Consider the following 26,741-nt stretch of genomic DNA (forward strand, 5'->3'; position numbering starts at 1 on the left):
GGCCAGTAACTGAAAGGTCACTGGTTCAAATCCCTGAGCCGACTAGACAAAAAGCTTGCCGAAGTGCCCTTATTGCTCCTGTAAGTCACCCTGGATAGGACTGTCTGGTAAAATGTGTGTTGTCTGTGAAAGAGGAGACCTGTGATTGATTACCAATCCCACGCTGAGTTCTGCAGCGCTGTGGTTTGCCTGTCCAACAGGATGCAAGCCATGCTCGCTGTATGTCGCTGCACAGAGTTAACCCAGAATGTGTCCTCAATGTTCCCCTGGCCAGCTTTGTCATAGGGTTATGTGAGGTCGTGTGCATCCAATTATATTTTATGGTTTTATTAGCCTGCGGTCAGAGCCGTGTACTGTATGTTTATGTTAGGTTAAGAAAGAGTTTACTATGGAAAAATAAAACTTTCATTACTGTGTTTTCCCCCCCAATAAGTATTTTTATGTTTGGGAGTGTGGCATTTCTTTCCCCTCTTTCACCCGTAGGACACAGATCATTTAGAAAGAGAAAGAGAAGAATGGCTGGAGTGAAAGAGGGAGAGACAGTCAGAGATGGGAGGGAAAAGTAAATGGAAAGAGAAAGAATGAAAGAGTAAGAGAAACAGAGAGTCAGAGCGGGAGAATCCCACAAAAAGAACAGCAGCTGTGTGTGCCTGAGTGAGTGACACATCGGGCCAGTTGGGATGGAAGTTCTACTGTACAACTGTAGCTATTCTAGTCAGCTGTGTGTGCCTGAGTGAGTGACACATCGGCCAGTTGGGATGGAAGCTCTACTGTACGACACTAGCTGTTCTAGTCAGCGATGGGATAGTCTACTTTACTCAACCAGCTCTCACAGTCTCACGTCAGAATTAGATGTTTATCCCATGTTTCTCAAACGTCAAACGTGTTTAAGGTTAAGTTTAGGCATTAACTGCGAATGGTTAAGGTAAGAGTTCAAGTTTGTGATAGGCTTAAAAAAACAACAACAACAAAATACGTTCTATTGCTGAATTTGAACCATTGGCAGATGCTTATACTTATACTTATACTTATACTTATACTTATACTTATACTTATCAGCCATCCCTGTCCACAACGCCCTAGCAAAACCAACACCTACTTGACGGTAACAGCACTCGCTGTTGCCCCTAGTGGCTGGTTTTCACATAATTTTCCGACCTCCTCAGACATGGATGGAGGTCGAATACTGACTTGTATCACGGTTGACCTGGCTGACTTTACTGCCCCTCTCTGGATTCTTTACTAGGTGTAGTTGTCTCGATTAGTGACAGGTACAGTACGTAGGTCAGGAATGTTCCAGAATGTTCTCTGACTGTTTCATGGATGCTCAGGTGGTTCAACTTAACAGTAAAAGACAGCTACAGTTCCAGCTAGTGAGAGCACATAAGCCAGCTTGTCGCATAGAAGGCACAGTGTATCTAGGTGAACCAACATTGGCTGGAAATGAGTGAGTATGTCTGAGAAAGGCAATGGGAACAGGATGTGTATGTCTGTACTTGGTGGACTGTCCCACTGTGGATGTACTTAGAGTAGGGTACTGGCAGTCACTAATGTGTCTTTGCCCAGTGTCTAAATCAGGGTTAAGAAGAAAGGAAGTATTGCTCTCCCTATCCCTCTCTCTCTCTCTCTCTCTCTCTCTCTCTCTCTCTCTCTCTCTCCCTTTCTTTCTTTCTTTCTTTCTTTCTTTCTTTCTTTCTTTCTCTCTCTCTCTCTCTCTCTCTCTCTCTTCTTTCTCTCTCTCTCTCTCTCTCTCTCTTCTCTCTCTCTCTCTCTCTCTCTCTCTCTCTCTCTCTCTCTCTCTCTCTCTCCCCCCTACTCTTACATCAGGTTACTGCTGTTAGTATCCCAAAGTTTGACCAGCTTTGTTTTTTCCTCTGACACTTTGGCCCGGAGCGGAGCGGAGGAGGAGAGGAGGAGAGGAGAGGAGGAGGAGAGGCTGGGCTGGGCAAGGAGCAGATGACAGAAGAATTGGCCTTGTGGACGGAACGAACAGTCATTAACTGAGAACACTCCTCTAAACTAGACTCTGCTCTTGGCAGGATACCTGTAACCTAAGGGAGGGAGGGAAGGAGGGAGAGAGAAAACATCAGGGAGTGAGAGTCAGAAAACTGGGTCAAGTGAGAAAAGGTGGTCAAGAGAGATTAGAAGAACAATGTAATAGTATTTCTGTAACAGCTAATACTCTGTGCGCAGGCCTATGTGTGTTTTCGTGCGCAGTCCGATGTGTGTTGTGAAAGGAAAGCTGTTTTATCAATCTATCCTTGGCATCAGATGAAAAGGCGCTGCGTGTTCTGTACAAGTCTACATGGATTCCAGACATCCTTTACGTTTTTATTGTCTTCGCTTTAGTGTTGGTGTGTGTTCGTGTGTGTGTTCTCTTTGATTTTGGGCTATGTTAATGACAGCTGTTGGTACTCTGATATAGGGTGATTTCCAATGGGGTGTTTCCATGGGCTGGCGACAGTAAATCACTCACCTTTCTTCTGTCAATTTCCTGTCAAAAGAGGGAGGGCACTGCGCTTTTGCATGTGTTTGTGCATAGGTTTGTGCGTGCGTGTGGCAGTGCCTGTTTTTGAGCTTGGGTACATGTGTGTGCATCGGTTGCTTGCATTTGTGTGTATATATACATTTGCATTTAGAAATCTGTGTGTGCTACAGATATTAATTTGATCACCCTGTTGCAGGACAACAGAAGGCTCCTGAAGTTTGTAATTTCCATTTACGAAAATAATCATTCACATTTCCTGTCGCTGCAGGATTATTTTCCTGCTTTAGAATTAAAATTAAGATCCTGCTCCTGTACTGTGCTTTGAAATTCTCTGTGTGGCTGTGCAGTTTGCTGATTGCCCTCTTTTTAATTCAGCTGTGTGAAGGTGGAGCTGGAGGTGGATATGGTGTGGATGTGGGGGGTCTGAGCTCCTCCTTTCCCCCAGTATGCTCTCCTCCTTTTGGGCACCTCATCCATCATCAGCCCTGGCTTCTGGTTGCCTTCAATTACACTTTAATGGAGGGGATTTCTGCCCCGGCGAGACAGCACTTCATACCTAGCGCACAGGAATTCCCTCTCTCATTGTGTGTGTGTGCGCGTATGCGCGCATGCATTTGTGTGTACGTGTGAGCAGAAGGCGTTTATAGCCCAAATATAAAAAACAAGTTGCCAATCAACCATTTAGTCTGCCTCTTACAGTGTCAGCCACAGGCTGGAGGTTGCACTGTGGGTGAAGTGTGAGTGAATCTTTCTGAATTTCCTACATGCCTGTCAATTAAAACGTCTTAAGGATGCAATCCCATTAACAGGATCGATATGACAACAGCCAGTAAAAGTGCAGGGCGCCAAATTCAAAACAACAGAAATCTCATAATTAAAATTCCTCAAACATATCATTTTAAAGGTCATCTTGTTGTTAACTTCTTGGCGCACCCATCCCGTTAGCGGGATCATTTTTGTCAACATCCGATGAATTGCAGAGCACCAAATTCAAATTAAATTACTATAAATATTTCATATTCATGAAATCACAAGTGCAGTATAGCAAAACACAGCTTAGCTTGTTGTTAATCCACCTGGCGTGTCAGATTTAAAAAAAGCTTTACAGCAAAAGCTATCCAAGCGTTTATGTTAGGACATCTCTCTCAGCAGACAAAACATTACAAACAGCTAGCAGCAAAGTAGATTGGTCACGAAAGTCAGAAAAACTATAAAATGAATCGCTTTCCTTTGATGATCTTCGGATGTTTGCACTCACGAGACACCCAGTTACACAATAAATGTTCCTTTTGTTCGATAAAGATTATTTTTATATCCAAATACCTCCATTTGGTTGGCGCGTTTTGTTCAGAAATCCACAGGCTCGTGCAGGTCATGACGGGCAGACGAAAATTCCAAATAGTATCCGTAAAGTTCGTAGAAACATGTCAAACGTTTTTTTATAATCAATACTCAGGTTGTTTTTACAATAAATAATTGATAATATTTCAACCGGACCGTAGTTTTTCAATAGGAGAGAGAGAGAAAATGTCTGCTCCAAGCTGTTGCGCATGAAAAACTCTGCTGGCACCCAGCCATCCACTGACGCGATATGATCGTTCTCGCTCATTTTTCAGAATAAAAGCCTGAAACTATGTCTAAAGACTGTTCACACCATGTGGAAGCCATAGGAAAAGGAAAATGGTTGATATCCCTTTAAATGGAGGGAAGGCATGCAATGGAACAGGGAGATTAATTTCTCTTAGGCACTTCCTCGTTGGATTTTCCTCAGGTTTTCGCCTGCAATATCAGTTCTGTTATACTCACAGACAATATTTTGACAGTTTTGGAAACTTTAGAGTGTTTTCTATCCTAATCTGACAATTATATGCATATTCTAGATTCTGGGCCTGAGAAATAGGCAGTTTCATTTGGTACGTTTTTCATCCAAACATCAAAATACTGCCCCCTACACTCAACAGGTTAATCCCACCACAGTGTCCGATTCCAAATAGGCTTTACAGTGAAAGCACCACAAACGATTATGTTAGGTCACCACCAACTCACAGAAAAACCCAGCCATTTTACAGCCAAAGAGAGGAGTCACAAAAAGCACAAATATAGATAAAATGAATCACTAACCTTTGATGATCTTCATCAGATGACACTCATAGGACTTCATGTTACACAATACATGCATGTTTTGTTTGATAAAGTTCATATTTATATAAAGAAATCTCACTATACATTGGCGCGTTACGTTCACTAGTTCCAAAAACATCCGGTGATATTGCAGAGAGCCACATCATTTTACAGAAATACTCATTATAAATGTTGATGAAAATACAATTGTTAGACATGGAAATATAGATACACCTCTCCTTAATGCAACCGCTGTGTCAGATTTTTTTTAAACTTAAGGAAAACGCAAACCATGACAGACGGCGCTCAGAATTTTTTTTTTTTGTCAACAGAAGTCAACAGAAATCAGAAATAACATTATAAATATTACCTTTGATGATCTTCATCAGAATGCACTCCCAGGAATCCTAGTTTTAGAAACGTCAGTGTTTTCTATCCAATACTAATAATAATATGCATATATTAGCAACTGGGACTGCGGAGCAGGCCGTTTACTCTGGGCACCTCTGGGCACCTTTCATCCAAGCTACTCAATACTGCCCCTGCAGCCATAATAAACAGAAATCTGTGTGCACTGTTGATGGTATGTGTCTAAAGGTTCTAATCATTTGCATGGCCATTTGTGCATTTGGACATATTTCTAATATGCATTGGTATTACTAATGTACTGTATTTTCATGTTGCTATAGTACTGTGTTGTGGGGTTCAGTAGAGTTATTCATCCTGTCTGAAATGGGAGGTTTTTAGACTGCAACACTAGTCAGGACAACTCGTTTTTCTCAGATTTCCCTCGGGTACACACACGCACACACACACACACACAGACACACACACGCACACACACACACACACACACACACACACGCAGACACACACACACACACACAGATTTCCCCAGGGGTGGCTTGCTGTGGCTCCAGAGCCTGGGGTTATTAATCTGTCTCGGAGTGGTGCTGAAAGCAACCTGTCTGCCCGGATCACTGCCCATCAGGATTAGCGTCTCGCTGGCCTGCTCTGCCATCGCCTGTCTGGTCTGGCCTTAACTAGACAGCCCTGCCTGCCTGCCTGCAGTGTAGGGAATGGGGATAACTAGGATCATCAGGACAGCTTTGCAGCCTGTGGAGCCTTCAGAGCACTGTTGCACTGCTACAAATCCTCAGCATAGCTTTACAGTGTGCTTTAGGCATTTTCTACACGGATAGTTCTCACTGTGTGTTTCAATGTGTGGCTGTATGTCATTCTGACTGTATGGCAGCTGGTTATCCCTTAGGTTAAGCTGACAGAATGACTTTCACATACTTCACGTGTGTGCGTGTGTGTGTGTGTGCGTGTGTGTGTGTGTGTTTGCGTGTGTGTGTGTGTGTGTGCGTGTGTGCGTGTGCATGTTTCTGCTCCTATCAGGGCCACAGTGTTTGGCCTGGACAAGAGAGGGAGAGGGCAGAGGGAGGTTTGGAAGTTCATCACCCTCCCAGATGGAATTAAATACATTAGGTGAACAAGAGAAGGAGAGAGAGAGAGAGCAAGAGTAGAGAGAGCGAGAGAGAGAACACTTTCCAGCTTCTTAGATGGATGTGGAAAAAATAAGTGGAGGGAGGGAGAGATGAAGGAAGAAACAGTGATAGGGAAGAGAAAGGAAAGAGAGAAGAGAGAGAGAAAGAAAGGGAGAGAGAGAATGAGAGAGAGAAAGACAAAAAAATACACCACGAAAGAGAGAGGGAGAGAGAGAGAGAGAGAGAGAGAGAGAGAGAGAGCTCTCCCAACCTGCCTGCCTCAGTGTGGCCTCAACATCTCCAGCCCATAATCCTGTGAGAAATGCAGCAGGGCTTCATGGGAGGAAATGAAAGAGCGAGGAGACAGAGTTAGCTGGGCTGAGGCTGCCATATTAGCATCATTTCACCTGGGGAGGCCTGCTGAGAGTTGCTGTCAATCAAACATAATCCCATCTCATGGAGGTGCCAGAGCCGAAGGGTGGGTAGTGGAAGGTGCGCGTGCTTGCTAGCGCACGTGTGTATGTACCCACTTATACACTCAGTGGCGAGTTTATTAGGTACATTAGGTACCCATCTAGCACCGGGTCAGACCCCACTTTGTCTCCGGAATCAAGGGACCTAACGTGTGCCACGAAAACATTTCCCACGCTATTCCACCATTGCCACCAGCCTGTATCGCCATGGACTCATGCTGCGTACGCCAAATCCTGACTCTGCCGTCAGGATGACGCAGCAGGAACTGGGATTCGTCTGACCAGGCAATGTTTTTCCACTCCTGAATTGTCTAGTGTTGGTGATCGTGTGCCCACAGGAACTGTTTCTTCTTGTTTTTAGCTGATAGGAGTGGTTGTCTGCTGCAATAGCCCATCTGTGATAAGGACCGACGAGTTGTGTGTTCTGAGATGTCGTTCTGCGCTCCACTGTTGTACTGTGCCATGACTTGCCTGTTTGTGGCACACCTGTTAGCTTGCCCTGTTATTGCCATTCTCCTTCGACCTCTCCTCATCAACAAGCTGTTTTCACCCACAGGACTGCTGCTGAATGGATGCTGTCGTGCTTGAAAAGCCCAGGAGGCTGGGTCGTTTCTGAGATACTGGAACCGACAATCAGACCACGCTCAACGTCGCTTAGGTCACTCGTTTTGCCCATTCTAACGTTCAATCAAACAGTAACTGAACGCTGTCAAACAGTAGTCTGATTCACTGTCTGCAGGAGCGAACAACATATTTGTGAATGAGGTGGCATACCTAATACAATTGTGTGTCTCCTGTGGGTGGTAAGAGTTGAACATCCCTCTTAGGTGATTTCCCATGTTTCGTCTCCGATCCCCGTCAGATCAAGATGCCGTCATCACCTGCTGCAGGGCCCTGTGCTTCAGAGAGAGAGGAGCAGCCAGCTGTATATTTAACCATCAGTTGTGGGAAATGAGGGAGATCTTTGAACCACATTCCAGAGGGGACCTGCCACATTTCACACCCCTGTGACTGTGAATATTTAGGAGGGTGGAGGAAGGTAGGGTTGGGGTTGGTTGAGGGTAGAGGCTGGGGGGAGGGGGGTCGTGACACTAAGCCCCTGTTATGTTCAGCACCCACCCCAGAGCCTGAACACATCGAAGGGGATGGGGATGAGCCCCCACCCCAGGCTGACCCTGTCCCCTGCTAACTGGGGGATTATCCCTGTGGTGGACACTGGGACCAGACTGGGCTCAGGGGCCCCTGGCATACTGTAGATGACCCCCAGGATACCCACATCATGGCAGAGAGATTGAGAGATGGAGAGCGTGGGGGAGTGGAGAAAGTGGAAGCCTAGAGGGAGCTGAACAGTGAGAGATGAGGAAAGTGAGAGTTCATATGGGCAGTTACCGCCTTTTATAGCTAACGTTGTCAATGGATCGCGAATGAAAACAGAGGAAGAATTGTGGCTCCAGGTTAAAATCTGTGTCAAGGCAGCGCACACACTCAGTCACGTCACATTATCGTTACAACACTGAGCACTCTGTCTGTTTAATCCTTCAACCCTCCCTGGGCGGTAGTGACCTCATCTCATTTGTTTTCTGTGCCCTGGCTCTGGCCGTAATAAAACAGGCACAGATAAACGCCCCAAGTAATTTATGACCGGGCCTTTGGCCTGCCTGTCTGCTTGAATGGCCCAGTGTCAACCAATCAGTGTCGCTCGGTGTCCTGGGCCAATCAGGCGTGGGTGTTGTGATGAGATAATGCGAGGTTACACAGCTGCCTGAATGACTGCGGTCACCACGGTGCTGATGATCCACTTAGTCCAATAAATCGTTTTATGTCGTGTTGCCCTGTCCGCAGAGCTCACGGACGTTAGCCACGGCTTAGCTAGCCGCTCCTGGCAGCCATATTTGGGAAACGGTCCTCGAGCGCAACTGGTGTCCCTTCTGGCCTCTGCCCTCCTTCTCTTCTTCTTCTGCCCTCTCTCTGCCCTCCCTCTACACCTCTGTGTACTTATGCACGCAAGCCTATATATAAATAGCTGATTACTATTTCAATTATTTGTTTGATGGCCAAATCACCCACAAGCCCTCATTGCCCCCTTGGTCATCCTGCTGGCATTTGCTATTGTGAATTTCACAGGCGTCTGAACATGACTGTATGAGGGATGCCATAAGGAAGGACAGTCCAGCTATATGCAAGCTGTACTTATTGCCATAAATGTTGTTGTTATTGGAGCTAAATGACTAAACTCATAATACTTAGCTACCTTATATTTTGGAATGCGCGTTAGAACCCCTTTTCCATCATTCTAAATGTGACAGTAGTATATTTCCGTATGTACTGTATATATTCCGCAACAAAGCCTCCTTCACTCACGCCGCCAAACATACCCTAGTAAAACGGACTAACCTACAGATCCTCGACTTCGACGATGTCATTTACAAAATAGCCTCCAACACTCTACTCAGCAAACTGGATGCAGTCTATCACTGTGCCATCCGTTTTGTCACCAAAGCCCCATATACCACCCACCACTGCGACCTGTACGCTCTAATCGGCTGGCCCTCGCTACATATTCGTCGCCAGACCCACTGGCTCCAGGTCATCTATAAGTCTTTGCTATGTAAAGCTCAGCCTTATCTCAGCTCACTCGTCATGATAACAACACCAACCCGTAGCACGCGCTCCAGCAGGTATATCTCACTGGTCATCCCCAAATCCAACACCTCCTTTGGCCGCTTTCCTTCCAGTTCTCTGCTGCCAATGACTTGAACAAACTGCAAAAACCGTTGAAGCTGGATACTTACATTTCCCTCACTAACTTTAAACATCAGCTATCCAAGCAGCTAACTGATCACTGCAGCTGTACATAGCCCATCTGTAAATAGCCCATCCAATCTACCTACCTCATCCCCATATTGTTTTTATTTACTTTTCTGTTCTTTTGCACACCAGTATTTCTACTTGCACATCATCATCTGCACATCTATCACTCCAGTGTTAATTTGCTAAATTGTAATTACTTGCTACTATGGCCTATTTACAACCTCACGCCATTTGCACACCCTGTATATAGACTTTCTTTTTTTTCTCTATTGTGTTGTTGACTGTACGCTTGTTTATTCCATGTGTCACTCTGTGTTGTTGTTTGTGTCGCACTGCTTTGCTTTATCTTGGCCAGGTCGCAGTTGTAAATGAGAACTTGTTCTCAACTAGCCTACCTTGTTAAATAAAGGTGAAATGTAAAAAAATATATATACATTTTTTTTTTTACAGTTGTGATGTAATCCAACTGATCCTTCTAGCCCGTGACCTTTGAGTCTTTTTGATCAGACTGTATTATAGCTTGTATATTGTGTTTATTTTTGTAGGTATTTATTTTATTCATATATCTACTTTTTTATTTTTTATTTCTCGTTTGTATTTATTTTTTACAATTTAGTATAACTACGTTGTTGAGGAAGAGCTTGCAGGCAAGTACTGTTTACACCGACTGTATCCTTTGCACGTGACCAATATATTCCGATTTGATTTGATTTGACCTATTTCTAGACGCCATACATAATCACATGATTACCGTCCACTATCCACAAGAATCCTAGCAGCCTATCCACATAGCCAGCCAATCAGGCATCACATGTCAGATTATGGTGCTCGGTCTTCTCATTCAGGGAGGTTGTGTTCCAAACGTGTTACTGTACAGTACTTGTGAGTAAGTGCTGCTACTGGGAGAGTGGATGAGCTGTGGTGCTTGGAACAACACGGCCAGACGAGGTGTTTGTTTTTTTTTGTCGGGAAGGGACTGACTGACTGGAGGAGTCTTGTTGTGTGTTATGTTGCGCACGTGTGACGTGCTGGGAGGACAGGGAGACTTAATTAGCTGTGACGGTAACCTCAACTCAACGCAGCGTCGACACTCGCACAACCCCACTGGAAAAAAACAAGCTGTGTGATTTATAAACAGAGATTCCTTTTCCAATCCAGCACCAGACATTCTTTTAGACTGGATACAGTTAACCAGTAAGGTTGAGACAATTGAATACAGAAACAAGGCACTATTGGTCAATTTCACATCACATGCACTCTTAGAAAAAAATGGCTCCAAAAGGGTTCTCCGGGTGTCCCCATAGGAGAGCCCTTTTTGGTCCCAAGGAGAGCACCTTTTGGTTTTACATAGAACCCTTTTTGGTTCCATGTAGAACCCTCTGTGGAAAGGGTCCTACATGGAACCCAAAAAGGTTCTACGTGGAACCAAAAAGGGCTATAGGATGACTATAGGAGGACTATAGGATGGTTATAGGATGGTTATAGGAGGACTATAGGATGGCTATAGGATGGTTATAGGAGGACTATAGGATGGTTATAGGATGGTTATAGGAGGACTATAGGATGGTTATAGCGTGGCTATAGGATGGTTATAGGAGGACTATTGAATGGTTGTAGGATGACTATAGGTTGGCTACAGGATGGTTATAGGGTGGTTATAGGAGGACTAAAGGATGGCTATAGCGTGGCTATAGGATGGTTATAGGAGGACTATAGGATGGCTATAGGATGGTTATAGGATGGTTATAGGAAGACTATAGGATGGTTATAGCGTGGCTATAGGATGGTTATAGGAGGACTATAGGATGGCTATAGGATGGTTATAGGATGGTTATAGGAGGACTATAGGATGGTTATAGGAGGACTATAGGATGGCTATAGGATGGCTATAGGATGGTTATAGTGTGGCTATAGGATGGTTATAGTAGGTCAATAGGATGACTATAGGTTGGCTACAGGATGGTTATAGGATGGTTATAGGAGGACTATAGGATGGCTATAGGATGGTTATAGGTTGGCTACAGGATGGTTATAGGATGACTATAGAAGGACTATAGGATGGTTATAGGAGGACTATAGGATGGTTATAGTGTGGCTATAGGATGACTATAGGATGGTTATAGGAGGACTATAGGATGGTTATAGTGTGGCTATAGGATGGTTATAGGATGGTTATAGGAGGACTATAGGATGGCTATAGGATGGTTATAGCGTGGCTATAGGATGGTTATAGGAGGACTATAGGGTGGCTATAGGATGGCTATAGGAGGACTATAGGATGTCTATAGAATGATTATAGGAGGACTATAGGATGGTTATTGGAGGACTATAGGATGGCTATAGGAGGACTGTAGGATGCTTATAGGATGGTTATAGGAGGACTATAGTATGGTTATATGAGTACTATAGGATGGCTATAGGATGGTTAGAGGAGGAGTATAGGATGGCTATAGGATGGGTAAAGGAGGACTATATAGGATGGCTATAGGAGGATATAGGATGGTTATCAGACGGTTATCGGATGGATATAGGAGGACTATAGGATGGCTATAGGATGGTTATAGGGGGAGTATAGGATGGCTATAGGATGGTTAAAGGAGGACTATAGGGTGGCTATAGGATTGCTATAGGAGGACTATAGGATGGTTATAGCGTGGCTATAGGATGGTTATAGGAGGACTATAGGATGGCTATAGGATGGTTATAGGAGGACTATAGGCTGGTTATAGGAGGACTATAGGATGGCTATAGGATGGCTATAGTGTGGCTATAGGATGGTTATAGGAGGACTATAGGATGGCTATAGGATGGCTATAGGATGGTTATAGTGTGGCTATAGGATGGTTATAGGATGGTTTTAGGAGGACTATAGGATGGCTATAGGATGGCTATAGGATGGTTATAGGAGGACTATAGGATGGCTATAGGATGGCTATAGGATGGCTATATGATGGTTATAGGATGGTTATAGGAGGACTATAGGATGGCTATAGGATGGCTATAGGATGGTTATAGGATGGTTATAAGAGGACTATAGGATGGTTATAGTGTGGTTATAGGAGGACTATAGGATGGCTATAGGTTGGCTACAGGATAGTTATAGGATGGCTATAGAAGGACTATTGGATGGTTATAGGAGGACTATAGGATTGTTATAGCGTGGCTATAGGATGGTTATAGGATGGTTATAGGAGGACTATAGGATGGCTATAGGATGGCTATAGGATGGTTATAGTGTGGCTATAGGATGGTTATAGGATGGTTATAGGACTATAGGATAGCTATAGGATGGCTATTGGATGGTTTTAGTGTGGCTATAGGATGGTTATAGGAGGACTATAGGATGGCTATAGGATGGCTATAGGAGGACTATAGGATGTCTATAGAATGATTACAGGAGGACTATATGATGGTTATAGGATGGTTATAGGAGGACTATAGGATGGCTATAGGAGGACTGTAGGATGCTAATAGGATGGTTATAGGATGGTTAAAGGAGGACTATAGGATGGCTATAGGATGGTTATAGGAGGACTACAGGATGGTCATAGGAGGACTATAGGATGACTATAGGATGGATATAGGAGGACTATAGGATAGCTATAGGATGGTTATATGATGGTTATAGGAGGAGTATAGGATGGCTATAGGATGGTTAAAGGAGGACTATAGGATGGCTATAGGATGGCTTTAGGAGGACTTTAGGATGGTTATCAGATGGTTATAGGAGGACTATAGGGTGGCTATAGGATGGCTATAGGAGGACTATAGGATGGTTATAGGAGGACTATAGAATGGTTATAGGATTGCTATAGGAGGACTATAGGATGGTTATAGGATGGCTAAAGAAGGACTATAGGATGGTTATAGGATGACTACAGGATGGTTATAGGATGGCCATAGGAGGACTATAGGATGAGTGGTAATAAGATAGGTTTATGATGTAGTTGGCAGAAGGACAACAAGACAACAGGGAGCCAGAGAGGGGTTGCCATGGCCGCAGAGAGGGGTCAGGAGGGCGCCCATCAGGGGGTTCATTGGTCCAGAGACAGAGGGGCAGGACAGGGGCGGAGGGGAAGGGGCATCTTTGTGCCTGCTCTCTCCTCCCTTTGTCCCTCATACCATCAGCGGGGGCTGCACCTGGCAACCCTCCCTGGCACTCTGCCAGACCCTCCTTCTCTCTCACACACACACACACACACACACAGACGCACACACGCAAACTAACACACAAGCTCAAACACAAGCTCACAAGCTCACAAGCTCACACACACACACACACACACACACACATACACACACATACACACACACACACACACACACACACACACACACACACACACACACACACACACACACACACACACACACACACACACACACAGACACACAGACACACAGACACTGCCTGGCCCCAGGCGGCTCAGAGAGGAGCAGACATATCTCATCAGATGTGCTAGGCATTCTTGAATATACCTGCGTGTGTTTGTGTGTAACAGGGGACCCAAAAGTACGCACCTAGACACTAGTGGATAGTATACCATATACACGTCTTCAGTAGTAGTAGGAGCCCTACTCGTGATACCTGCGTATGACTACTGTAGGAAGTATTCGTCTTCCCTGTGTGTATGGGACGTGTCAATCTACCATGTATGTGTGCGGTGGCCTCGATCTAAAATAAGATCTGACTCGTAGACAAACGGTTTGGACCTGGCTTTGTGGTCCCCTCCTATCAGTCCAGTTAGCTGTGTGTATACGGGCTGCATGCGTTGTGAGCCGTGTACAAACGGTGCACATCTTCAGCCCTGGATTGCTAAGATATCAAGAGTAGAACTCCCCTCCTGCCTCTCTCTCACTTCTCCCACACTCACCCAACAACAGAGCATTTCCCTGCCCCTTTCCCCTTCCCTCCTCTTAACTCCCACCTTCTCTTCGCTCACCCCCCCCCCCCTTCTCTCTCACTCTATCTCTCTCGCTGCTCTTGAATTAAGTCCATTATTCTTGTCCACCTCTCACCCGGAGTCCCTGTGCACGGGCTCTGTTCCTCTTCATAGTGAAGTGTATAGTGGAGAGGTATGCTTTTCTGAGTGGACTGCAGTGCTTGCTGCTCCTGCTGACTCTTGGAATACTGGGCCTGGCTTCGTCTTATCTCTTCACCCACCAGCCTTGCCTGCATTGACTCACTGGATTCACCCCCCCCCCCCCCCCCAGCTTTTCTAGCATCTTTCTTTTGCTGTCCCCCCCCCTGCGGCTGGTACACCTACTGTTTCAGCGAGGACTCTACCTTTACCATTCTGTCGGTTCTTCTGAAGGATTTTCTTACCCCACCTCTGGGGTTTGTGTGGATTCCATACAGTGTATCGGAGAGTGTGTGGGGGTATGTGTACATGTGTGAGAAATGGTGTAAACGGCGGTGTGTGTGAATGAGTCAATAAGTGTGTATGCGCACCGAGAAACAGAAGGAGGAGCACAGATTTTGGTCCTGGAATAGACAGACAACCTGTTGGAAAGTAGTGTTGAGGACGTATCCATGGGACACGTTGTGCTTTGGACCATTACTGGGACAGGTGGACGCTGAGAGGGAATGCGGTTGCCCTGGATACAGAAGGAGAGGTGAGTTCCTTTGGGGGAATTTAGGGCATTGGACTTCCTCCACTCAGACAGCTAAAGTTTGCTACTCTCTGAGTGTGTCCAAACTTGGCCAAATGTCTGGGATCCAGACACCAATCAGGCACCAGCCAGGAGCCCCTGGCTCCCTGCATCTCTCCACTCATCCTCCCTACCTCTCTCCGCTCAGCTTCCCTGGCTCTCTCTCCCCTCTCTCCCTCCTGCATTCCTGACTCTAGTTCCCCTCTTTGTCCCCAGCCTCCCTGCCTCTCTCCCCTCATCCTCCCTGCCTCTCTCCCCTCAGCCTCCCTGCCTCTCTCCCCTCAGCCTCCCTGGCTCTCTCTCCCCTCATCCTCCCTGCCTCTCTCCCCTCATCCTCCCTGCCTCTCTCTCCCCTCATCCTCCCTGCCTCTCTCCCCTCATCCTCCCTGCCTCTCTCCCCTCAGCCTCCCTGGCTCTCTCTCAGATACACAGGAGAAAAAGCTGCCAGTCGCCGTCCGTCAGGCTCTCTGTGTCACTCTCTCTCCTCCTAAACCTCTTCATGTGAGTGCAGCCTTTTCCCTGCTTTCTGTTCCTCTGCTTGTATTTACTCCTGCGCAGGAGGCTAAGGCTACAGGCTGTTGGTCGGGGGCCAGCCAAACTCTTTCCTCGAAAAACAATCGGCTCCCCCCCCCCCCCCCCCCCCCCACCCCCAGGCAGCCGGACTGAAATACACGGTACAACATTAAATGTGTCCTGCTCTCTTTCCTCTATTGTGTTTAGTCACACCTCTCGTTGTGTTGGGCCTCGGGTTAACAGTTTTTTGTATTGATTTGGGATTGGTACCAGTTTGACCTCCCTTTTTCATACATCTCTTGCCTGAAGGAGGGACTTTGTCCCTGTCTTTTCTATTTTGGGTGTTTTTGACAGTACAGCACGTCCTTCTTCCCAATGAGTCTCCCTCCCTTTCTACCTCTCTCTCTCTCTCTCTCTCTCTCTCTCTCTCTCTCTCTCTCTCTCTCTGTTTTTAATCCACAGCTCTTGGCAGGGGCTGCTTCATGCGGCTTCGTGGCTTATTGAAGCTGAAATGAATACAAGTGTCAGGCGGCTAAAGGCTTTCATTAAGATGCATTGTGGTGTGTGTGGGGGGAGCTCAGAGCTCAGGGCGGATGTGTTGTAGTGCTTCAAGGGGCCGACAATAGTACCCTTCAACTGATAGGAGCTTAAGGAGACAATGGGACCCGGCTTCTCCTTTATATCTCAGGACAGGAGTTGAAGTACTTTGCTTCTGCCCCCTCCCTTTCACTCTGTGTGTGTGTGTGTGTGTGTGTGTGTGTGTGTGTGTGTGTGTGTGTGTGTGTGTGTGTGTGTGTGTGTGTGTGTGTGTGTGTGTGTGTGTTTTACTACGGACTCTACCCTCCCTTTCAATGATGCCATCTCTGCAGTCTACTCATTAACATCTAAGTTGCCACTCCTTTAAACACGTAGCACATATTCATGGTCAATGCTTCCGCTGTGGCAGATGTTCTGTGGTGTATCTATACACAAGAGTGTCAGACCCGTACAGATCCACACAGAGAGGTTCCCTGCATAACTTAGACGTAGCTGAGTGTAAGTAGAGTACTCTGTGTGGGAGCCAATGGGTTATTTCTGGGCCCTCTCTTGTCGGCTCGGCTCGGCTCTGGGAGCTGAATTCATGCTCTGCTGTGCTGAGACCATACACTGACTCCTGCACTAATATAGGACTGTGAGCTACTGGGACTCCGATACAGGACTGAGATATTTGACTGTAATATTGGACTGATGATATAGTACTGAGATATAGGACTGCGATATAGTACTGTGATATCGGACTGTGATACAGGACTGTGATATTGGACTGTGATATAGGCCTGTGATATAGGACTGTGATACATGACTGAGATATAGTATTGTGATATAGGATTGTGATACAGGACTGATATATACCACTGAGATATAGTACTGTGATATAGGACTGTGATACAGGACTGTGATATAGGACTGAGATATAGGACTGTGATATAGGACTGAGATATAGCACTGACATACAGGACTATGATACAGGACAGTGATATAGGAATGTGATACAGGACTGTGATATAGGACTGAAATATAGGACTGTGATATAGGACTGAGATATAGCACTGAGATATAGAACTGAGATATAGAACTGAGATATAGAACTGAGATATAGGACTGTGATATAGGACTGTGATATAGCACTGAGATATAGAACTGAGATATAGAACTGAGATATTGCACTGACATACAGGACTGAGATATAGCACTGAGATACAGGCCTGAGAGCTACTGGGACTCAGATACAGGCCTGTGTGTTCATCTGCTCTCCAGTGTTCTGGGACTGTCTCGGAGCTTCGTTATAGAGAGGTCTGGGGTGATGTATAAGGTAATGGAAGGCAGGTAGACCCTCCATGGACCTGTATCAACACTGTCCTCAGAGAGACGAGGGTACGCTCAGAGAATGTGACAGATTCTAAATTTTAAAAATGTATGACTGCAGCAAAAACCTGTCAGGCAGCCTGAAGAACAGTGTTTGTGTGTGTGTGTGTGTGTGTGTGTGTGTGTGTGTGTGTGTGTGTGTGTGTGTGTGTGTGTGTGTGTGTGTGTGTGTGTGTGTGTGTGCGTGTCTTTGTGTGCCTCTGCGGACTTGAAGGCTTGCTGAGTGGATAATAGAGAAAAATTCAGAATCCCTTCCCCATCTCTGCTGCAGCAAGACACACACACACACACACACACACACACACACACACACACACACACACACACACACACATGCTCTCCATCCCTCCCATCGGTTAAACGCTCTGTACTGGGACCACACTCCCTGCCTACCCCTCTAAGGTCAAAGGTCTACCACCTGTGTAAGCCAAGCCTGATGGGGTTGGCTTAGGGGGCATCACTCTAACAGAAAGTAACAGGTAGAGCCAGAGATCCAGTGATTCAGAGTTCAGGTCCACATTAGTCCAGTTGATGACTTCAATATGTCCTGGCTACTGGTGATGATTCCCGTGGGAACTAGATAAGAGCAGCAGATGACGTGTGCTGGAAGCATGAGGCCACCGACCGTCCATCTCCCTGGGGGGCAGGGGCCCCACTTGTGTTTTAACATCCTCCTCACTGACCCACAGAGAGACTGGAGCTCCTCAGAACTGCACACTATTGAGTTTCCTCCTCTCGCTCTTTCTCCCTCTGAACCCACCGCCGTACTGCTCATCGATAGAGAGAGGGGAATGGAGAGAGAGAGAGAGAGAGAGAGAGAGAGAGGGGAATGGAGAGAGAGAGAGAGAGAGAGAGAGAGAGGGGAATGGAGAGAGAGAGAGAGAGAGAGAGAGAGGGGAATGGGAGAGAGAGAGAGAGAGAGAGAGAGAGAGAGAGAGAGAGAGAGAGAGAGAGGGGAATGGAGAGAGAGAGAGAGAGAGAGAGAGAGAGAGAGAGGGGAATGGAGAGAGAGAGAGTGAGAGAGAGAGAGAGAGACAGAGAGAAGGATGGAGCGATAGGGAGAGGCAGAGAGGCAGATAGAAGGAGAAAAAGATGGAGTGTGACAGGGAGAAAGAATGAGAAGGAAAATTACAGAGAGAGTCATACTGTATTAGTGAAGGTGTGCCGGCAGGGAGGTTACTGAGGTACTGTGATGAAGTAGGCTGCAGTATGTTCACTGAAATAAATGCTGTCAGAGGAAAAAGAGGTGAAAGATTTTGGCTGTGTGTGTGTGTGTGTGTGTGTGTGTGTGTGTGTGTGTGTGTGTGTGTGTGTGTGTGTGTGTGTGTGTGTGTGTGTGTGTGTGTGTGTGTGCGCGCGTGTGAGCTTGTGCTTGTGTGGACGTTTTTAACTATTCTTGTAGGGACCAGAAGTCCCCACATGAATAGTAAACTAACCAACATTTGACCAACTGGGGACATTTTGTTAGTCCCCACAAGGTAAATTGCTGTTTCAACAGGGTGTAGGGTTAAGGATCAGAATTGGTGTTAGAATTACGTTAAGGGTTAGGGTTCGGAGCTAGGGTTAGTTTAGGGTTAGGGTTAAGGTTAGGGTAAGTGTACGGGTTAGGGTTAGGGGTTAAGGAAAATAGGATTTTGAATGGGACTGAATTGTGCCCCCCCCACAAGATTAGCTGTACAAGACTGTGTGTACATGTGTGTGTGCATGTGAGTGTGGAAGTTCATACACTGTAAGGCTGTGAGAATGTGTACTGTACAGTATGTGTGTCACATGCTAGAAGCCTGGTAAGCTACTGTCTATACACACACATATCACATTAAGCACCCAATCACTTTGACCAGCCTGTTCATCTGCAGTGCACTTCATTAGTGCTGGCCGGTAATGGGGAGGAGTCAGTTTGGATAGCAGAGACAGAGAGGAATGAGAAGACAAGATGCCATCCCAGCCAGGGTTTGGCACTGCCACAGAGCGGGCGCTTGTGTTGGAGATTAAACCGGGCATGGCACTGGGCCACCCCACATATCTCACCCCACATGTCTTTCAGGGGCCCTCCACCCCTTCCAGCTCCCCCGTCCTCCTAACTCCCTACCCCCATAAAGGTGACCGGGGCTGGGTGTTTGATGGGCCTGGGATGGCGTCCTGTAATGTGAAGCGATTACAGCTGGTCTTTGTAGAAGCTTTAACAGGAGTGGTCTTGGGCATCAGCCATTAGCCTCTCTGGCTAAAATTACCTCCTGGTGCTAGGAGGGAAGGGGAGGCAGTGATCTTCGTTGCCCTGCCTGCTTTTTAACGAGTCCCTCTCTACTTGGTTATTTTTAGGTTCCAGTGCCACTGTGAGAAGCTTCTTCAGTCCCGTTGGAGCTGAGAGGTGTGCAGTACGACAGACGCAGAACGGGGGAACGCCACACAACGCCCCGAAGGCTGGCATCCGTTTTGGAGAGGAGAGCGACGACAACTAGCCGTCTGTTGTTACGACAACAACCAGACCCATTTCAACCCGAGGCGTGCCAGGCTAGTGCCAACCCCAGGACACCATGATGATGGCAGTGACGATGATGACGGCGTGGGGCTCCCTGCTCCTCGTGGCCTCCCAGGTCTCATCCAGCGGAATCCCCAAGACCAGCGCCTCCTCTTCACCCTCCTTCTCCTCACACCCATCCTCCTCTTCCTCGTCCTCCCCTCGCATGAAGCTCTCCTACAAAGGTAAGGGAACATCAGCAAGAACTTTGAGAGTATACTCCTCGGTACCCCCAGGCCCTGCTACGCTCCAGCTCTAGAGGCATGTCCTTTTCACAAACACCTCGGATGCGTTTATGAGCATGTGCGGTTACTGTTGTTCCTGACCGGGCTCACTGGAGCGGTGTTGGGTTCTGTCTCGTGAGCGGCATCAACGTAAGGTCGGCAGATCGATGACGATCAAACTCACACAATCTAGGCCCTTTTCATTCATGCTCAGAATACAAATGCAACAGTGGAGAGAGAGAGAGAGAGAGCGAGAGATAGAGCGAGAGAGAGAGAGAGAGAGAGAGAGAGAGAGAGAGAGAGAGAGAGAGAGATAATTTAAATTGAGAGCGATGTAAGTCCAGCAGGAAAGTAGCTACTGTAGTCTTGCTCATCTCCGGTGACACAGGCCCATGCAATTAAACCATGGGGTATCCCCGTCTCCACGGTTACAGTGGAACACTCACAGGGTTCCCCAGCCTAGAGAGGAGATTAGGGATAGGCGTGAGGAGAGGAAAGGAAAGGAAAGGAAAGGAAAGGAGGCTTCACTCCTCTAGATCTTATAAGCCCCACTCAGCCCGGCTGAGACAGCTGATTCTAAAGCTGTAACAAAGACCATTCTGACTACTGAAACCACTGCCCTGACTTGACCCTGGCAGTAGAGACAAATAAAACATGTTATATGGACTTGTATAAAACTGCATGACTTTTGGATAATATTGGGTCTCATTTATCAACATAAGTGTTGGAAAAGTTGCTCTTATGAAAAACACTTAAATGCCATGGCGTATGAACGTTTGAGTGTAGACATCTTGTATTGTCTTAACGTAATGTGTGTATAACTCGCCGCGGGTGTGTTGTGTTTCAGAGCTGCAGCAGTTCCACGGCGTGCGCCGGTTCGAGCTGGAGCGTTCGTGCTGTTTCAGCGCCCTGTTGCTGGACGAGGAGAGGGGACGGCTCTTCGTGGGCTCACGCAACTTCCTGCTGTCACTCAGCCTGGATAACATTGCCAAGCAGGAGCACAAGGTCAGTCTGCCTGTCAGTCAATGGATCAGTTAACGGTGTGCTATGTGAATGTGTTCACACGAGCAATAGTGAATGTCATCATTTTGATATTTTCATGATACTCAACAAATGTTTTGGCAGGAATATTTCTGTTGTTTGACATACATATGGATGGTTCCACGATCCAGTGTGTAGAGAATATGATGCTATGATAACGTTCAGATGTCTTTGTTGTGGTAGATGATGGTATGGATGAGATAGGGCTCTGAGCCACGCTATGTTATGGTGACTCAGCGGTGATTTAGCACGTCAGAGCTGTGTTGACAGACCGATGGATCTCATCTCACTCTCATCCACTCAGGGCAGAGATTGGGGTCAGGGGGTTAACATGGTGATTTGGGGGGGGGGGTCACACAATCTCTGATAACCTGTCAACACCTCTCTGTCCCACACACGCACACGCACGGGCACGCGCTGAGGCAGACACACACACATACACACACACACACACACACACACACACACACACACACACACACACACACACACACACACACACACACACACACACACACACACACACACACACACACACTGCTGTCCTCTGATGCCTGATGTTTCCCATTACAGGACAGGAAAAGGTTAGTAACTGATTATTTCCGTAGTGGTCCTCTATAATGTTTTGGATGAGATAACTAGCCTCAGATTTACCAGCACCTGACAGGCTGAATAGGGTAACACACAGACTTTAACACAACCTGTCCATTGACATATGAATCACAGACCCTAACATGGACGGACACGCACGTGGACACATGCATACACAGACATGCAAACACACACAGACACACACAAAGACACACACACACACACATACAGTTGAAGTCGGAAGTTTACATACACCTTAGCCAAATACATTTAAACTCAGTTTTTCACAATTCCTGACATTTAATCCTAGTAAAAAGGCCCTGTCTTTATTTTAAGAATGTGAAATGTCAGAATAATAGTAGAGAGAATGATTCAATTCAGCTTTTATTTATTTCATCACATTCCCAGTGGGTCAGAAATTTACATACACTCAATTAGTATTTGGTAGCATTGCCTTAAAATTGTTTAACTTGGGTCAAACGTTTCAGGTAGCCTTCCACAAGCTTCCCACAATAAGTTGGGTGAATTTTGGCCCATTCCTCCTGACAGAGCTGGTGTAACTGAGTCAGGTTTGTAGGCCTCCTTTCTCGCACACACTTTTTCAGTTCTTCCCACAAATGTTCTATGGGATTGAGGTCAGGGCTATGTGATGGCCACTCCAATACCTTGACTTTGTTATCCTTAAGCCATTTTCCACAACTTTAGAAGTATGCTTGGGGTCATTGTCCACTTGGAAGACCCATTTGCGACCAAGCTTTAACTTCCTGACTGATGTCTTAAGATGTTGCTTCAATATGTTCCCATAATTTTCCATAATGCCATCTATTTTGTGAAGTGCACCAGTCAGCAAAGCAACCCCACAACATGATGATGCCACCCCTGTGCTTCATGTTTCGGATGGTGTTCTTCGTCTTGCAAGCATCCCCCTTTTTCCTCCAAACATAACGATGGTCATTATGGCCAAACAGTTCTATTTTTGTTTCATCAGACCAGGGGGCATTTCTCCAAAAAGTACAATCTTTGTCCCCATGTGCAGTTACAAGCCGTAATCTGGCTTTTTTATGGCTGTTTTGGAGCAGTGGCTTCTTCCTTGCTGAGCGGCCTTTCAGGTTATGTCGATATAGGGCTTGTTTTACTGTGGATATAGATACTTTTGTACCTGTTTCCTCCAGCATCTTCACAATGTCCTTTACTGTTGTTCTGGGACTGATTTGCACTTTTCGCACCAAAGCACGTTCATCTCTAGGAGACAGAATGTGACTCCTTCCTGAGCGGTATGACGGCTGAGTGGTTCCATGGTGTATATACTTGTGTACTATTGTTTGTACAGATGAACGTGGTACTTTCAGGTGTTTGGAAATTGCTCCCAAGGATGAACCAGACTTGTGGAGGTCTACATTTTATTTTCTGAGGTCTTGGCTGATTTCTTTTGATTTTCCCATGATGTCAAGCGAAGAGGCACTGAGTTTGAAGGTAGGCCTTGAAATACATCCACAGGTACACCTCCAATACACCTCCAAATGGCTCAAATGTTCTGGAATTTTCCAAGCTGTTTAAAGGCACAGTCAACTTAGTGTATTTAAACTTCTGACCGACTGGAGTTGTGATACAGTGAGTTATAAGTGAAATAATCTGTCTGTAAATAATTGTTGGAAAAATGCCTTGTGTCATGCACAAAGTAGACAAAACTATAATTTGTTAACAAGTAATTTGTGGAGTGGTTAAAAAACGAGTTTTAATGACTTCCGACTTCAAATGTACATGTAAGTCACTAACCCATACCCTATAACTGACCTAACATGCACCCTTTAACCCTACACTGTACAAGGTCTGTACCCTCTTGCAGGCCAGAGAAATATGAGTGCAGAGAAGATTGTTTGACTCTGTTGATTTGGTGTGATGTGATTTACAACGTGTTTTCACACTGGGACATGTGGCTCGCCTCCTGTCATTACAGCTGTTTTCGCCCCTGGTCGTGTGCTTTTTTACGGTGTGACATGTGGATTCTCGGCTCCACCATGGTGGGGGAGACGGGGAGAAAAAAGAAGAGGTGGGGAGGACGAGTGATAGAGAGGGGGAGAGATAGAGGAGAGATAGAGGAGAGATATAGAGGAGAGATAGAGGAGAGATAGAGGAGGAGAGATGGAGGAGAGAAAGAGGAGAGATATAGAGGAGGAGAGATAAAGGAGAGGAGAGAGAGCAGGGATAGAGGAGAGGAGAGAGAGAGGAGATAGAAAGGAGGAGAGAGAAAGGAGGAGAGCTAGAGAGGAGCGAGAGAAGAGCGAGAGAGGAGGGATAGAGGAGAGAGAGAGAGGAGAGAGAAAGGAGGAGAGAGAAAGGAGGAGAGCTAGAGAGGAGCGAGAGAAGAGCGAGAGAGGAGGGATAGAGGAGAGAGAGAGAGGAGAGATAGAAAGGAGGAGAGAGAAAGGAGGAGAGATAGAGAGGAGCGAGAGAAGAGCGAGAGAGGAGGGATAGAGGAGAGAGAGAGAGGAGAGATAGAAAGGAGGAGAGATAGAGAGGAGCGAGAGAAGAGCGAGAGAGGAGGGATAGAGGAGAGAGAGAGGAGAGATAGAAAGGAGGAGAGAGAAAGGAGGAGAGCTAGAGAGGAGCGAGAGAAGAGCGAGAGAGGAGGGATAGAGGAGAGAGAGAGAGGAGAGATAGAAAGGAGGAGAGATAGAAAGGAGGAGAGATAGAGGAGAGATAGAAAGGAGGATAGATAGAGGAGAGATAGAGGAGAGATAGAGGAGAGATAGAGAGGAGGAGAGATAGAAAGGAGGAGAGATAGAGGAGAGATAGAGGAGATGAGAGATAGGGGAGAGAGAGGAGGAGGAGAGAAAGAGGAGAGATAGAGGAGAGATAGAGGAGAGGAGATATAGAGGAGAGGAGATTTTGAGGAGAGATATAGAGGAGAGATAGAGAGGAGGAGAGATAGAGGAGAGATAGAGAGGAGGAGAGAGAGACGAGATAGAGAGGAGAGATAGAGGAGAGGAGAGATAGAGGGGAGAGATAGAAAGGAGGAGAGAGAGGAGAGAGAGAGGAGGAGGGAAAGAGGAGAGGAGAGAGAGATAGAGGAGAGATAGAGAGGAGGAGATATAGAGGAGAGGAGAGATAGAGAGATATAGATGAGAGGAGAGATATAGAGGAGTGATAGAGAGGAGGAGAGATAGAGAAGAGGATAAATAGAGAAGTGATGGAGAGATGATGGAGAGATAGAGGAGAGGAGAGATAGAGAAGAGGAGAGATAGAAGAGATGAGAGATGGAGAGATAGAGGAGAGACAGAGAGGAGGAGGAAAGCTCCTTTAGAAACATTTCCCTGAGGGTGGCAGGCGGGCCTGTTCCTGCTCGAGGTCGGGACCCCAGACATACCCCCATCCTGCTGCCTCCCTTGACCCCTGACCTCTGACCTCTGTGTTTCAGATCTACTGGCCGGCCCCTGTGGACTGGAGGGAGGAGTGTAACTGGGCAGGAAAGGACATCAACGTGAGTGACAAACGCTGATACTATTACTACAATTGAAATACTTTCTTTTTAGCTTTTAAAATACTTTCCAAAGTCCTGTTTATCATGATATACTGAATCTCACGGAGACACTGAGGATGTAGGACTTCTCAGACGGAACTAAACCAGCTTCCCAACACCACTCTCATTCAGTATCACCACCCAGCTAAAGCCGCAGTGTATCCAGACACATCTCACACTGATTTCCCAATCCTCCTTTTGTCTTTCAACCAGTCATATAGAGAGGAAGTGGTAGTCACCGCAGTGTGTGCTATGTTCCAGTGAACTACTGTAAAGGGTTGGTAGACTGGGCTGTTTGTGTTGTCTGGCCCTGGGGCCTTAGCACTCCTTCCTCTGGGTGCAAGGCAGGGTAGGGCTCCACTGACCCACCCTACAAAGTCCTCAGGCCACTCGGACCACCAAAATGTACACTTTACACACTCATCTATCTCCCTCACTGGAAGCTAATTGTGTATCAGTATGTGAGTGTGTATTCACGTGCAGTATATGCATGTTAGTTTGTTTGCGTGGATGTGTGTGTGTGTGTGTGTGTGTGTGTGTGTGTGTGTGTGTGTGTGTGTGTGTGTGTGTGTGCGTGCGTGTGTGTGTGTGTGTGTCAGTCATAACTAACCATGGTCCACTGATGTCGAGGATCACTATGTAATACAACCAAGATAGCGAAGGGGACAGTTGATGTCAGACAGAAAGGCAACAGTGGAGAGGGAGGAGGGAGGAGGGGGATAGAGGGAACACGAAGACAATGTGGTGGAGACAGGAGGAGAGAACTCAGTCATGTTTTACAGTAAGAGAGTGACACTGACGGTACCTAGTACACTGACGGTACCTAGTACACTGACGTACACTGACGGTACCTATTACACTGACGGTACCTAGTACACTGACGGTACCTAGTACACTGAAGGTAACTAGTACACTGACGTACACTGACGGTACCTAGTACACTGACGGTGCCTAGTACACTGACGGTACCTAGTACACTGACGTACACTGACGGTACCTAGTACACTGACGTACACTGACGGTACCTAGTACACTGACGTACACTGACGGTACCTAGTACACTGACGGTACCTAGTACACTGACGGTACCTAGTACACTGACGGTACCTAGTACACTGACGTAAACTGACGGTACCTAGTACACTGACGGTACCTAGTACACTGACGGTACCTAGTACACTGACGATACCTAGTACACTGACGTACACTGACGGTACCTATTACACTGACGGTACCTAGTACACTGACGGTACCTAGTACACTGACGGTACCTAGTACACTGACGGTACCTAGTACACTGACGTACACTGACGGTACCTAGTACACTGACGTACACTGACGGTACCTAGTACACTGACGGTACCAATTACACTGACGGTACCTAGTACACTGAC

At 46.5% G+C, this 26,741-nt stretch overlaps 1 protein-coding gene across 1 annotated transcript in view; it reads left to right on the forward strand.

Moving 5' to 3' along the window:
• LOC139416339 (semaphorin-3B-like) overlaps positions 1-26,741 on the forward strand; it is a 78,134-nt gene that overhangs the window by 37,241 nt on the left and 14,152 nt on the right. Inside the window, exons 2-4 of the mRNA XM_071164858.1 lie at positions 19,773-20,156; positions 21,043-21,200; positions 25,246-25,308. Coding sequence (XP_071020959.1) covers positions 19,988-20,156; positions 21,043-21,200; positions 25,246-25,308 — 390 coding nt within the window. The 5' untranslated portion in view covers positions 19,773-19,987. The remainder of the gene's footprint in view (positions 1-19,772; positions 20,157-21,042; positions 21,201-25,245; positions 25,309-26,741) is intronic.

Source organism: Oncorhynchus clarkii, chromosome 9 (genome assembly GCF_045791955.1).
Source record: "Oncorhynchus clarkii lewisi isolate Uvic-CL-2024 chromosome 9, UVic_Ocla_1.0, whole genome shotgun sequence".
NCBI lineage: Eukaryota > Metazoa > Chordata > Actinopteri > Salmoniformes > Salmonidae > Oncorhynchus > Oncorhynchus clarkii.